The sequence below is a fragment of the Leucoraja erinacea genome, unplaced genomic scaffold (assembly GCF_028641065.1).
Source record: "Leucoraja erinacea ecotype New England unplaced genomic scaffold, Leri_hhj_1 Leri_133S, whole genome shotgun sequence".
NCBI lineage: Eukaryota > Metazoa > Chordata > Chondrichthyes > Rajiformes > Rajidae > Leucoraja > Leucoraja erinaceus.
The window spans coordinates 205,681-218,899 of record NW_026575605.1 but is presented as its reverse complement, the minus strand read 5'-3'; the positions used below and the strand labels follow the sequence as shown (position 1 = coordinate 218,899).

At 47.5% G+C, this 13,219-nt stretch overlaps 1 protein-coding gene across 1 annotated transcript in view; it reads right to left on the bottom strand.

Annotated features, from left to right (window-relative positions):
* Positions 1–13,219, bottom strand: part of LOC129715704 (dedicator of cytokinesis protein 2) — a gene marked incomplete at its 3' end in the record, with an annotated part of 264,879 nt that overhangs the window by 62,473 nt on the left and 189,187 nt on the right. Inside the window, exon 11 of the mRNA XM_055665562.1 lies at positions 6,132–6,207. Within this exon, the coding sequence (XP_055521537.1) occupies positions 6,132–6,207 (76 nt within the window). The remainder of the gene's footprint in view (positions 1–6,131; positions 6,208–13,219) is intronic.

Sequence of the window (13,219 nt, the reverse complement as noted above, 5' to 3'; positions counted from 1 at the left end):
GGAGGCCAATTAGTCAGGCCAATTAGGTGTTGTTACTGCTGATTATATACAACACATTCTTTTTATGTAGGAAATAGAGTTCAACACAACCTTAGCCAGACTATATTTGTGTAGCTTTTGTAGGAAGGAACGGCTGGTTTAAACTGAAGACAGACACAAGGGCCTGTCCCACTTACAGGCAGTATGGGCATGAAAGATCTCCAAAGATGCCTAGCGTCTTTCTGGTCACCGCTGAATTTTCCTCACACGGGTGCCAGCAGTCACCTGTAAAGGTCGCGTAAGTGGGACAAGCCCTTAACTCAGCGGGACAGGCAGCATCTCTGGAGAGAAGGAACGGGCGAGGTTTCAGGTCGAGACCCTGCTTCAGACTGGTTAGCGGTAATGGTAAACGAGAGATATAGATGATGATGTGGAGAGATATAGAACAATGAATGACAGATGTGCAAAAAAAGTAACGATGATGAAGGAAACAGGCCATTGTTAGCTGTTTGTGGGGTGGAAACGAGAAGCTGGTGCGACTTGGGTGTGGAAGGGATAGGGAGCTTTGTGTTTCCTGTTCTGCTAAGGAGAAGAGGTATTTACTTACTGAAAGGGAGCAGACGAAGAACTTACTTTAGACTTTAGAGTTACAGCGCGGAAACAGGCCCTTCGGCCCACCGAGTCCGCGCCGACCAGCGATCACCCTGTACACCAGCACTATCCTACACACCAGGGACAATTTACAATTTATCTTTAACCAAACCTGTACGTGGTTGAAGTGTGGGAGGAAATTGGAGCACCTGGAGCAAACCCACGAGGTTCATGTTCATATATTCTAGGAGCAGAATTAGGCTATTCGGCCCATCGAGTCTGCTCTGCCATTCAATCGAGACTGATCTAATTCTATTTCAACCTAATTCTCCTACTTTCTCCCCATAACCCCTGACACCTGTACTAATGAAGAATCTGTCAATCTTCACCCATTGACTTGGCCTCCACTGCGTTCTGTGGCAATAAATTCCACAGATTCACCACCCTCTGACAAAAGAAATTCCTCCTCATCTCCTTCCCAAAGATATGTCCATTAATGCTGAGACTGTGATCTCTGGTCCTCGACTCTCCTACCAGTGGAAACATCCTCTCCACATCCGCATTATCCAAGCCTTTCACTAATCGGTCAGTTTAAATGAGGTCCCCCCCTCATCCATTTAAACTCCAGCGAGTACAAGCCCAGTGCCTTCAAACTGCTCATCATACGCTAACCCACTCATTATAACCATATAACCATATAACAATTACAGCACGGAAACAGGCCCTCGGCCCTACAAGTCCGTGCCGAACAACTTTTTTTCCCTTAGTCCCACCTGCCTGCACTCATACCATAACCCTCCATTCCCTTCTCATCCATATGCCTATCCATTTATTTTTAAATGATACCAATGAACCTGCCTCCACCACTTCCACTGGAAGCTCATTCCACACCGCTACCACTCTCTGAGTAAAGAAGTTCCCCCCTCATATTACCCCTAAACTTCTGTCCCTTAATTCTGAAGTCATGTCCTCTTGTTTGAATCTTCCCTATTCTCAAAGGGAAAAGCTTGTCCACATCAACTCTGTCTATCCCTCTCATCATTTTAAAGACCTCTATCAAGTCCCCCCTTAACCTTCTGCGCTCCAGAGAATAAAGACCTAACTTGTTCAACCTTTCTCTGTAACTTAGTTGTTGAAACCCAGGCAACATTCTAGTAAATCTCCTCTGTACTCTCTCTATTTTGTTGACATCCTTTCTATAATTGGGCGACCAAAATTGTACACCATACTCCAGAATTGGTCTCACCAATGCCTTGTACAATTTTAACATTACATCCCAGCTTCTATACTCATTCCTGGGATCATTCTCGTAAACCTCTTCTGGACCCTCTCCAGAGCCAACACATCCTTCCTCAGGTTTGGGGACTAAAACCTCTCACAAAACTCCAAATTCGGCCTGACCAGCACCTTATTCACCCTCAACATTGCATCCCTGTTTTTGTATTCAAGCCCTCTCAAAATAAATCCTAGCATTGCATTTGCCTTCTTTCCTACCGATTGCAGGTTAACTTTTTGGGAATCCACTGCCAAGTCCCTTTGCACCTCCGATTTCTGGATTCTCCCTGCATTCTGAGGAAGAATTTGCTTTCCACCCTGAATCCTCACACAGTTATCAGGCAACTGAACCATCCTACCACAATCAGAGAGCAGTGCTGAACTACTATCTACTTCTTTGGTGACCCTCGGACTATCTTTGATTGGACTTTGCTGGCTTTACCTTGCACTAAACGTTATCCCCTTATCACTTATCTATACACTGTAAATGGATCGATTGTAATCACGTATTGTCTTTCCGCTGACTGGTTAGCACGCAACAAAAGCTGTTCACTGAACTTCAGTACACGTGACAATAAACTAAACTGACAACTGATTATGTTGTAGCGTGCACCCATCGTTGCAACAAACAATTGGATCTGCTGTTAACGGTCACGTTGGCGCAGCGGGTAGAGCTGCTGCCTTATAGCGAGTGCAGCACCGGTGCCCCGGGTTCGATCCCGACTGCGGGCGCTGTGTGTACGGAGTTTGTACGTTCTCTCCGTGACCTGCGTGGGTTTTCTCCGAGATCTTCGGTTTCCTCCCACACCCCAGAGACGTGCAGGTTTGTAGGCTAATCGGCTTGGTATCAGTGGACAGTGTCCCTAGTGTGTGTGTAGGATGGTGTTAATGTGCGGGGATCGCTGGTCGGCGCGGACCCGGTGGGCCGAAGTGCCTATTTCCGCACTGTATCTCTAAACTAAACTAATCTAAGTTAGAAGGTACGCAAAATTGCTGGAGAAACTCAGCGGGTGCAGCAGCATCTATGGAGCGAAGGAAATAGGCGCCGTTTCGGGCCGAAACCCCTTCTTCAGACTGATGGGGGGGTGGGGGGAGAAGGAAGGAAAAAGGGAGGAGGAGGAGCCCGAGGGCGGGCGGATGGGAGGGTGGGAGGAGACAGCTAGAGGGTTAAGGAAGGGGAGGAGACAGCAAGGGCTAGCAAAATTGGGAGAATTCTATGTTAATGCCATCCGGACGCAAGGTCCCCAGGCGGAATATGAGGCGCTGTTCCTCCAATTTCCGCTGTTGCTCACTCTGGCAATGGAGGAGACCCAGGACAGAGAGGTCGGATTGGGAATGGGAGGGGGAGTTGAAGTGCTGAGCCACCGGGAGGTCAGGTTGGTTATTGCGGACTGAGCGGAGGTGTTCGGCGAAACGATCGCCCAACCTACGCTTAGTCTCCCCGATCTAAGTTAGGCGTAGATTCTGATCACAGTGAATGGCGGTGCAGGTTCGAAGGGCCGAATGGCCTACTCCTGCACCTATTTTCTATGTTTCTATTATCATCCTATTCTGTTTGTTACCTATTTAAGATGACACCCAAGTTTCAGGAACTTCAGTGATTACGTTATAGCGTGCGTGCCCATTGTTATGGAAAACTGGATTTATTGTTAACCAAGACAGACATTTTATTCTGTGAGCAATACCTAGTTTGTTACCTAATTAAGTCAATAAACTTTAGTAACCATAAATCTAAACTAACTAACTAACATCGCCGGAGAAGGTAATGAAGGCAGACACTCTCACAAGGATCTAAATAAATTTAGATCATTTAAAAATAAATTGGATAGGCATATGGATGAGAATGGAATGGAGGGTTATGGTATGAGTGCAGGCAGGTGGGACTAAGGGGAAAAAAAAATTTGTAGGGCCGAGATGGCCTGTTTCCGTGCTGTAATTGTTATATGGTTATATGGTTATATGATCTGCATGCGTACTCGATTCACCAAGGCTCAGCAGCTATGGACCAAGTGCTGGCGAATGGAGTTAGTATAAATTGGTTAAGAAGGAACTGCAGATGCTGGAAAATCGAAGGTAGACAAAAGTGCTGGAGAAACTCGGCGGGTGCAGCAGCATCTAAGGAGCGAAGGAAATAGGCAACGTTTCGTCCCGAAACGTTGCCTATTTCCTTCGCTCCTTAGATGCTGCTGCACCCGCTAAGTTTCTCCAGCACTTTTGTCCACCTTAGTTAGTATAAATTGGTGCTTGATGGTTGGCAACGAGAATGCTGTCAGTACGATGCATTTCTGTGCTGGATGTGACTCAATGAAGCATGAACACCAGTGGTTGTGTCAATTGGGCCGTGCACTGTAATGAGCCCAACGCAATCCTGTCTTTGCCCTGGCTCCCAAACAAAAAAAAAGAAATGCTGTAAAATATGCGTGGAGCTCAATACTGAGGTTGCTTACTCTTTCTGACTATTTATACGTAGAGCAGAGCATGGAACAGTTCTTCTGCCCAAGTTAAACTGATCCTCATCTGCCTGCCTGGACATGATCGTTATCCCTCTAGAAACATCGAAAAATAGGTGCAGGAGGAGGCCATTCGGCCCTTCGAGCCAGCACCGCCATTCATTGTGATCATGGCTGATCGTCCCCTGTCAATAACCCGTGCCTGCCTTCGCCCCATATCCCTTGACTCCACTAGTCCCTAGCGCTCTATCTAACTCTCTCTTAAATCCATCCAGTGACTTGGCCTCCACTGCCCTCTGTGGCAGGGAATTCCATAAATTCACAACTCTCTGGGTGAATTTTTTTTTCCCCCCATCAGTCTTAAATGACCTCCCCTTTATTCTAAGACTGTGGCCCCTGGTTCTAGACTCGTCCAACATTGGGGACATTTTTCCTGCATCTAGTCGTTTTATAATTTTATGTGTTTCTATAAGATCTCCCCTTCATCCTTCTAAACTCCAGTGAATACAAGCCTAGTCTTTTCAACCTTTCTTCATATGACAGTCCCGCCATCCCAGGGATCAATCTCATGAACCTACGCTGCACTGCCTCGATCACAAGGATGTCCTTCCTCAAATTAGGAGACCAAAACTGTACGCAATACTACTCTACTCTACTCCCTGCTCTTCCATGTGCCTATCTAAAAGCCTGTTAAACGCCACAGTCGTATCTGCGATACAGAGGAAGGGAGGGTCGGGGGAGGGGGTGGGGAATCTCCCTGTCGGTCTGCTCCTGGGCCTGGGCAAGATGGCCGTTCGGGAGCCCAGGCAGCGGGCAGTCGATGGCCGCACCGGGGTCGGCTGCCTGCCCCTTTTCCGGGCCTACGTCCGTGCCCGCGTGTCCCTCCCTGGAGAGGGAATACCCGGTGTCCACGGGGAATCTGGAGGCATTCCATGAACGCTGGTTGTTGCGTTTTGTTGATAAAGTTGGCGTAATATTAATTTGATGATTGTTTGTTTGTGAAACTGTCAACATAGGCAGTCTTTGATTGTGCTCATTTGGACATTTAGTTTTATTTTTTGAATAAATGTATTTGTATAATTATTTCATTCCTGCCCCCACCACCACCCCTAGAACTAGCACATTCCAGGTCCCCGCCACTCAGGTCCCCGCCACTCTGTGTTAAAAAAACTTGCCCCGCACATCTCAATTATACTCTCCCCTCCAGTGTTGGAAATTTCCACTCTGGGGAAAAATGTTTTGACTATCTACCCTATCTATGCCACTCATAGTTTGATGTACTTTTACCAAGTCTCCCCTTAACCGGGCTTGTACACTCTGGAGTTTAGAAGGATGAGCGGGCATCTCATTGAAACATATAAGATCGTTAAGGGCTTGGACACGCTAGAGGCAGGAAACATGTTCCCGGTGTTGGGGGAGTCCAGAATCAGGGGCCACACAGTTTAAGAATAAGGAGTAAGCCATTTAGAACGGAGACGAGGAAACACTTTTTTCTCACAGAGAGCGGTGAGTCTGTGGAATTCTCTGCCTCAGAGGGCGGTGGAGGCCGGTTCTCTGGATGCTTTCAAGAGAGAGCTAGATAGGGCTCTTAAAGATAGCGGAGTCAGGGGATATGGGGAGAAGGCAGGAACGGGGTACTGATTGGGGATGATCAGCCATGGTCACATTGAATGGCAAATGACCTACTCCAGCACCTATTGTCTATTGTCTATAGTCTATAATCAGCAAAATGAATCAGAACAGTGAATAGTCAGGTAATTAGGGGAGGGGGAGGATGGAGAAAGTTGGAAAGCAAGGGTAGAGAAATCAATAATATAAACTGAAACCAGTACTTACTGCTGGAAGGGAATAAAATGGTGTTTGTCCTCATCACTTTCTGCTTTGCCTTTCAAAATGTCAGTAATGTCCATCGCTGGGAAGAGAAAACATGGCGTGATTTAGCACAGATCAAACTTTTCAACATGGATGTAATAAACAGGAACTGCAGATGCAGCCAAGATAGACACAGCGTGCTGGATTAACATGACGGGTCAGGCAGCATCTCTGAAGAAAGTGGATGGGTGGCTTTTCGGATCTGGGGAAATGTCCCCGACACGAAACGTCACCTATCCATGTTCTCCAGAGATGCTGCCTGACCTGCTGAGTTACGCCCCTTTCCCACTTAGGAAACCTGAACGGAAACCTCTGGAGACTTTGCGCCCCACCCAAGGTTTCCGTGCGGTTCCCGGAGGTTTGCAGGTGGTTGCCGGAGGTTGAAGATAGTGGAAGCAGGTAGGGAGGCTGACAAAAACCTCCGGGAACCGCACGGAAACCTTGGGTGGGGAGCAAAGTCTCCAGAGGTTTCCGTTCAGGTTTTCTAAGTGGGACACGGGCATAACCCTAGCACTGTGTGTCCATCTGTTCAACATTAATGGTGCTGTCGAGATGGTGCGCCCAAGTTTGTGCGCTGGTCCCAGTAACGGATCTGGAATCACTCCACATATTTCTAACTAACTCGGGCAGCCACGGTGGCACAGCTGTGACCTCTGGTCCTCAACTCTCCCACCAGTGGAAACATCTTCTCCACATCCACTCTATCTATGCCTTTCATTATTCTGTAAGTTTCAATGAGGTCCCCCCTCAACCTTCTAAAGAGTAGAGGCCAAACACTCATCATATGATAACTCACTCATTCCAGGAATCACCTTTGGGCAGCTAAAGGATTAGGAAAGGTTTGGAGGGATGTGGGTCAAACGTGGGCAGGTGGGAGTAGTGTGGACGTGGCACCTTGGGCAGTTTGGGCTAAATGGCCTGTTTTGGTTCAGTATAACTTTGTGATTCTATTTCAAACTTGTTTACCCTATCTATGCTAATCGGTCACTGTTGGAGAGCTCCCCCTCCCCTCACCCCACTCACCATCAACAACACCACAGTCACATCTGTGGAGTCTTTTAAGTTCCTGGGAACCATCATCTCCAAGGACCTTAAGTGGGGGGCTACCATCGACTCCACAGTCAAAAAGGCACAACATAGGATGTACTTCCTGCGGCAGCTGAGGAAGCACAATCTGCCACAGGCAATGATGGTCCAATTCTACACGGCCATCGTAGAGTCTATCCTCACCTTCTCCATCATGGTCTGGTTTGGCTCAGCCACCAAGCACGACACCTGGAGGCTGCAGCGAATCGTCCGATCAGCTGAGAAGGTTATTGGCTGCAACCTTCCCTCCATTGATGAACTGGTCACTGCAAGGGCCAGGAAGCGAGCGGGCAAGATCATCTCTGACCCCTCTCACCCTGGCCACAAACTCTTTGAATCACTTCCCTCTGGAAGGCGACTCTGGACTGTCAAAACTGCCACAGCCAGACATAAAAACAGTTTTTATCCACGAGTAGTTGCTCTACTCAACAGCCAAAAATCTGTAGCCTCCTTTTGATCTGGTATTTTATTTCATTCACAAGTTCAAACTATAATTTTTTATTATTAATGTTTAATGTGTTATGTGTCATTCTTAATTGTTACAGCATGCTGTGTTGTTACTTGCGGGCGGAGCACCAAGGCAAATTCCTTGTATGTGTACATACTTGGCCAATAAACTTAAACTTATAAACATAGACGCTCAAGGTTGTTGGATAAATGCATGCTCATGTAACATCACGGGATGTAAACACTGCTACCAGAGAAAAGCAGCATCATCTTCTCACTGACCTCTCAAGGACATCATTAGAATTCCCAATGCAGATGAATAAGAGTGATCCATCACCAAAAACGTCCATTCAACCATTTTACAAGGACTCGGGGACCTGAGCCATAGGGTGAAGTTGAGCAGGATGGAACTCTAATCCTTGGAGTGCAGGATGATGAGGGGTGACCTTGCAGAGATGTCAAAATCATGAGAGGAATAGATCTGGTAAACGCACAAACTCTCTTGCCCAGAGTGGGGGAATCGAGAACCAGAGGACATACTGTAGGTTCAAGATTAAGGGGGAAAGATTTAATAGGAATCTTTGGGGTAACTTTTTCCACAGAAAGGGTGTAGGTGTATGGAACGAGCTGCTGGAGGAGGTAGTTGAGGCGGGTACTATCTTAACTTGTAAGAAACATTTAGACAGGTACATGGATAGGGTAGGTTTAGAGGGATATAGACCAAGAGCAGGCAGGTGGGACTAGTGTGGATGGGGCATGTTGGCCAATGTGGGCAAATTGGGCTGAATGGTCTGTTTCCACACTGTATCACTCTAGAACTCTATTGTGTGTGTGTGTGTGTGCCAGTTCTTTGAAAGATCTTTCTACAGTTATAGACAATAGACAATAGGTGCAGGAGTAGGCCATTTGGCCCTTCGAGCCAGCACCGCCATTCAATGTGATCATGGCTGATCATACCCAATCAGTACCCCGTTCCTGCCTTCTCCCCATATCCCCTGACTCCGCTATCTTTAAGAGCCCTATCTAGCTCTCTCTAGAAAGCATCCAGAGAACCAGCCTCCACCGCCCTCTGAGGCAGAGAATTCCACAGACTCACCACTCTCTGTGAGAAAAAGTCCTTATTCTTAAACTGTGGCCCCATAATCCATAGTTATGGATAAAGACAGGGCGGACACACAAGTTAAAATTATCAATTGGGGCAAGGCACAGAGGGTGGTAGACAATAGTAGACCATTTGGCCCTTTAAAGCCAGCACTGCCATTCAATGTGATCATGGCTGATCATCCACAATCAGGTAGGTATGTGGAACGAGGTGCCACTGGAGGTAGTTGAGGTAGGTAATATAACAACGTTTAAAAGACATTTGGACAGGTACATGGGTAGGGAAGGTTTAGAGGAATAGGAGCCAAACGTGGGCATGTACCATTATGCCGTCCAATGTTACTCTAGCACTTTGTGTAAAACCAGCATCTGAAGTCCCACTATCATAACACATAGTGCACAAGAAAACTTAAACAGAGTGCAGAATAGAGTAGATAGTCACAAAGTGTTGGAGTAACTCAGCGGGTCAGGCAGCATCCCAGGAGAGAAAGCTCAGCATTCAACACCATTATACCATCAAAACTGATCACCAAACTCGGTAACCTGGGCATCGACCCCTCCCTCTGCAACTGGATACTGGACTTTCTAACCAACAGACCCCAGTCTGTGAGGTTAGACAAGCACACCTCTACAACCCTCACCCTGAACACCGGCGTTCCACAGGGCTGTGTGCTGAGCCCCCTCATCTACTCCCTCTTCACCTATGACTGCACACCTGTACATGGTACTAACACCATCATCAAGTATGCAGATGATACAACGGTGATTGGCCTCATCAGCAACAACGATGAACTGGCCTACAGGGAGGAGGTCCAGCACTTAGCAGCATGGTGCGCTGACAACAACCTGGCCCTTAACTCCAAGAAGACCAAGGAGCTCATTGTAGACTTCAGGAAGACTACATTGTAGACTACATTGTAGACTGTCTCCTCAGATCCTGGTGAACTTCTACCGCTGCACCATCGAGAGCATCCTTACCAACTGCATCACAGTATGGTATGGCAACTGCTCTGTCTCCGACCGGAAGGCATTGCAGAGGGTGGTGAAAATTGCCCAACGCATCACCGGTTCCTCGCTCCCCTCCATTGAGACTGTCCAAAGCAAGCGCTGTCTGCGGAGGGCGCTCAGCATCGCCAAGGACTGCTCTCACCCCAACCATGGACTGTTTACCCTCCTACCATCCGGGAGGCGCTACAGGTCTCTCCATTGCCGAACCAGCAGGTCGAGGAACAGCTTCTTTCCGGCGGCTGTCACTCTACTCAACAACATACCTCGGTGACTGCCAATCACCACCCCCCCCGGACACTTATTATTATTTATTCAAATCGTTTGCTATGTCGCTCTTCCAGGGAGATGCTAAATGCATTTCGTTGTCTCTGTACTGTACACTGACAATGACAATTAAAATTGAATCTGAATCTGAATCTGAATCTGAGAATGGTGACGTTTCGGATTGAGATAGTTTGTGTCAGGTTTTAAAGTAAAGTCTAAAGAATAGAAACCGTGCAAAATACTACGGATAGACACAAAATGCTGGAGTTACTCAGCGGGCCAGGCAGCATCTCTTGAGCGAATAGGTGACGTTCCGGGTTGAGACCCTTCTTCAGACCTATGGTGCAGAATAGTGTCACAGCTGCAGAGAAAGTGCAGGTTTCTTAAAAAGTGCGTGGGTCACAACGAGGTAGGTTGGAAGGTCGGGATTTCATGCTTAAACGTGCAAAAAAAAGCGTCGAAGAGCAGGGACACATTGATAGCAGCAGGGAAGAAGCTGTTCTCGAATCTGGCATCCTTTGATGTCAGATTGTTTGCATTTACTCCGTTTATGTCCCTGGGAAGAGCTGGCTGGCGGATTTCCTGCATCTTGGGACTTTTATTTCATGCGACTGCCGGCTGGTGATCACAAGCCGGTTAAAGAATAGAGCAATCTGGACAAGAGTGCTGCTGATGAATCTAATGTGAATAAGAGCTACATGATTAGACCAGGAGATGGGGAATAAGCTGCCGGAATATAAAGTGAACGATGGTACGACACAGTGGTAATGGAAAAGAGAGATTACACTGCACATTACAGCCAGCAGTGCATGAATCTAAATTAATTCAAAATGAATTTTAAAAATTCATGCAAATTTAAATTGATATCAAATTGAATATTGCAACAACAATTACTTGGTACTCATCCATTTGCTGAGCACAGCTGCTTGCACCTTAGTCCGTGAATCAGAGGGTTACAGGTTCAAATCACACCACGGACATCCGTTTAGTTTAGTTTATTTAGTTTAGAGATACAGCGAGGAAATAGGCCCTTCGACCCATCCTCAGACTACCCTCGATTGGACTTTGTAAGTAAGTAAGTTTATTGGCCAAGTATTCACATGCAAGGAATTTGCCTTGGTGCTCCGACCACAAGTAACAACATGACATACAGTGACAGTTACGAATGACTCTGAAAACACTAAACATTAATAATAATAAAACATGAATGATAAAACACCATTGATCAAGCATGTGAACCAACAAAATACCAGATCAAAGGGAGGCTACAGATTTTTGGCTGTTGAGTAGAGCAACTACTCGTGGATAAAAACTGTTTTTATATCTGGCTGTGGCAGCTTTGACAGTCCGGAGTCGCCTTCCAGAGGGAAGTGATTCAAAGAGTTTGTGGCCAGGGTGAGATGGGTCAGAGATGATCTTGCCCGCTCGCTTCCTGGCCCTTGCAGTGTACAGTTCATCAATGGAGGGAAGGTTGCAGCCAATAACCTTCTCTGCTGATCGGACGATTCGCTGCAGCCTCCAGGTGTCGTGCTTGGTGGCTGAGCCAAACTAGACCATGATGGACAAGGTGAGGACAGACTCTACGATGGCCGTGTAGAATTGGACCATCATTGCCTGTGGCAGATTGTGTTTCCTCAGCTGCCGCAGGAAGTACATCCTCTGTTGTGCCTTTGCTGGCTTTACCTTACATTAAACGTTATTGCCTTATCATGTATCTGTACACTGTGGGCGTCTCCATTGTAATCATGTATTGTGTTTCTACTGACTGGTTAGCACGCAACAAAAGCTTTTCACTGTACCTCGGTAACACGTGACAATAAATAAAACTAAAATAAGTCCGGGCTGACCAGCCATCCCCACACACTAACATTATCCCACACACATCAGGGACGATATACATTTACACCAAGCCAATTAGCCTGCAAACCTGCACGTCTTTGGAGTGTGGGAGGAAACCGAAGATCTCGGAGAAAACCCACGCAGGTCACAGGGGGAACATATAAACTCCGTACAGAAATAGACAATAGGTGCAGGAGTCGGCCATTTGGCCCTTCTAGCCAGCACCGCCATTCAATGTGATCATGGCTGATCATCCACAATCAGTGCCCCGTTCCTGCCTTCTCCCCATATCCTCTGACTCCGCTATCTTTAAGAGCCCCATATAGCTCTCTCTTGAAAGTATTCAGAGAACCTGCCTCCACCGCCCTCTGAGGCAGAGAATTCCACAGACTCACTACTCTCTGTGTGAAAAAGTGCCTCCTCGTATCCGTTCTAAATGGCTTCTAAAAGACAGCACCCGTAGTCAGGATCGAACCCGGTACTCTGGTGCTGTGAGGCAGCATCTATTCCACAGCGCCGCCCTGGTCATGGCTCTGACTGAGGGACGTCTTGCGGGAGAGAGGGATTAGAGTGGATGCCAGATCATAGGACCACTGAGTCCATGCCAACCATCTTCACCTATGACTGCACACCTGTACATGGTACTAACACCATCATCAAGTATGCAGATGATACAACGGTGTTTGGCCTCATCAGCAACAATGATGAGTTGGCCTACAGGGAGGAGGTCCAGCACTTAGCGGCATGGTGCGCTGACAACAACCTGGCCCTTAACTCCAAGAAGACCAAGGAGCTCATTGTAGACTTCAGGAAGTCCAGAAGCGGCACGCACACCCCCATCCACATTAACGGGACGGAGGTGGAACGTGTTTCTAGCTTCAGGTTCCTGGGAGTCAACATCTCCGATGACCTCTCTTGGACCCACAATACCTCTACTCTGATCAAGAAGGCTCATCAGCGTCTCTTCTTCCTGAGGAGACTGAAGAAGGTCCATCTGTCTCCTCAGATCCTGGTGAACTTCTACCGCTGCACCATCGAGAGCATCCTTACCAACTGCATCACAGTATGGTATGGCAACTGCTCTGTCTCCGACCGGAAGGCATTGCAGAGGGTGGTGAAAATTGCCCAACGCATCACCGGTTCCACGCTCCCCTCCATTGAGTCTGTCCAAAGCAAGCGCTGTCTGCGGAGGGCGCTCAGCATCGCCAAGGACTGCTCTCACCCCAACCATGGACTGTTTACCCTCCTACCATCCGGGAGGCGCTACAGGTCTCTCCGTTGCCGAACCAGCAGGTCGAGGAACAGCT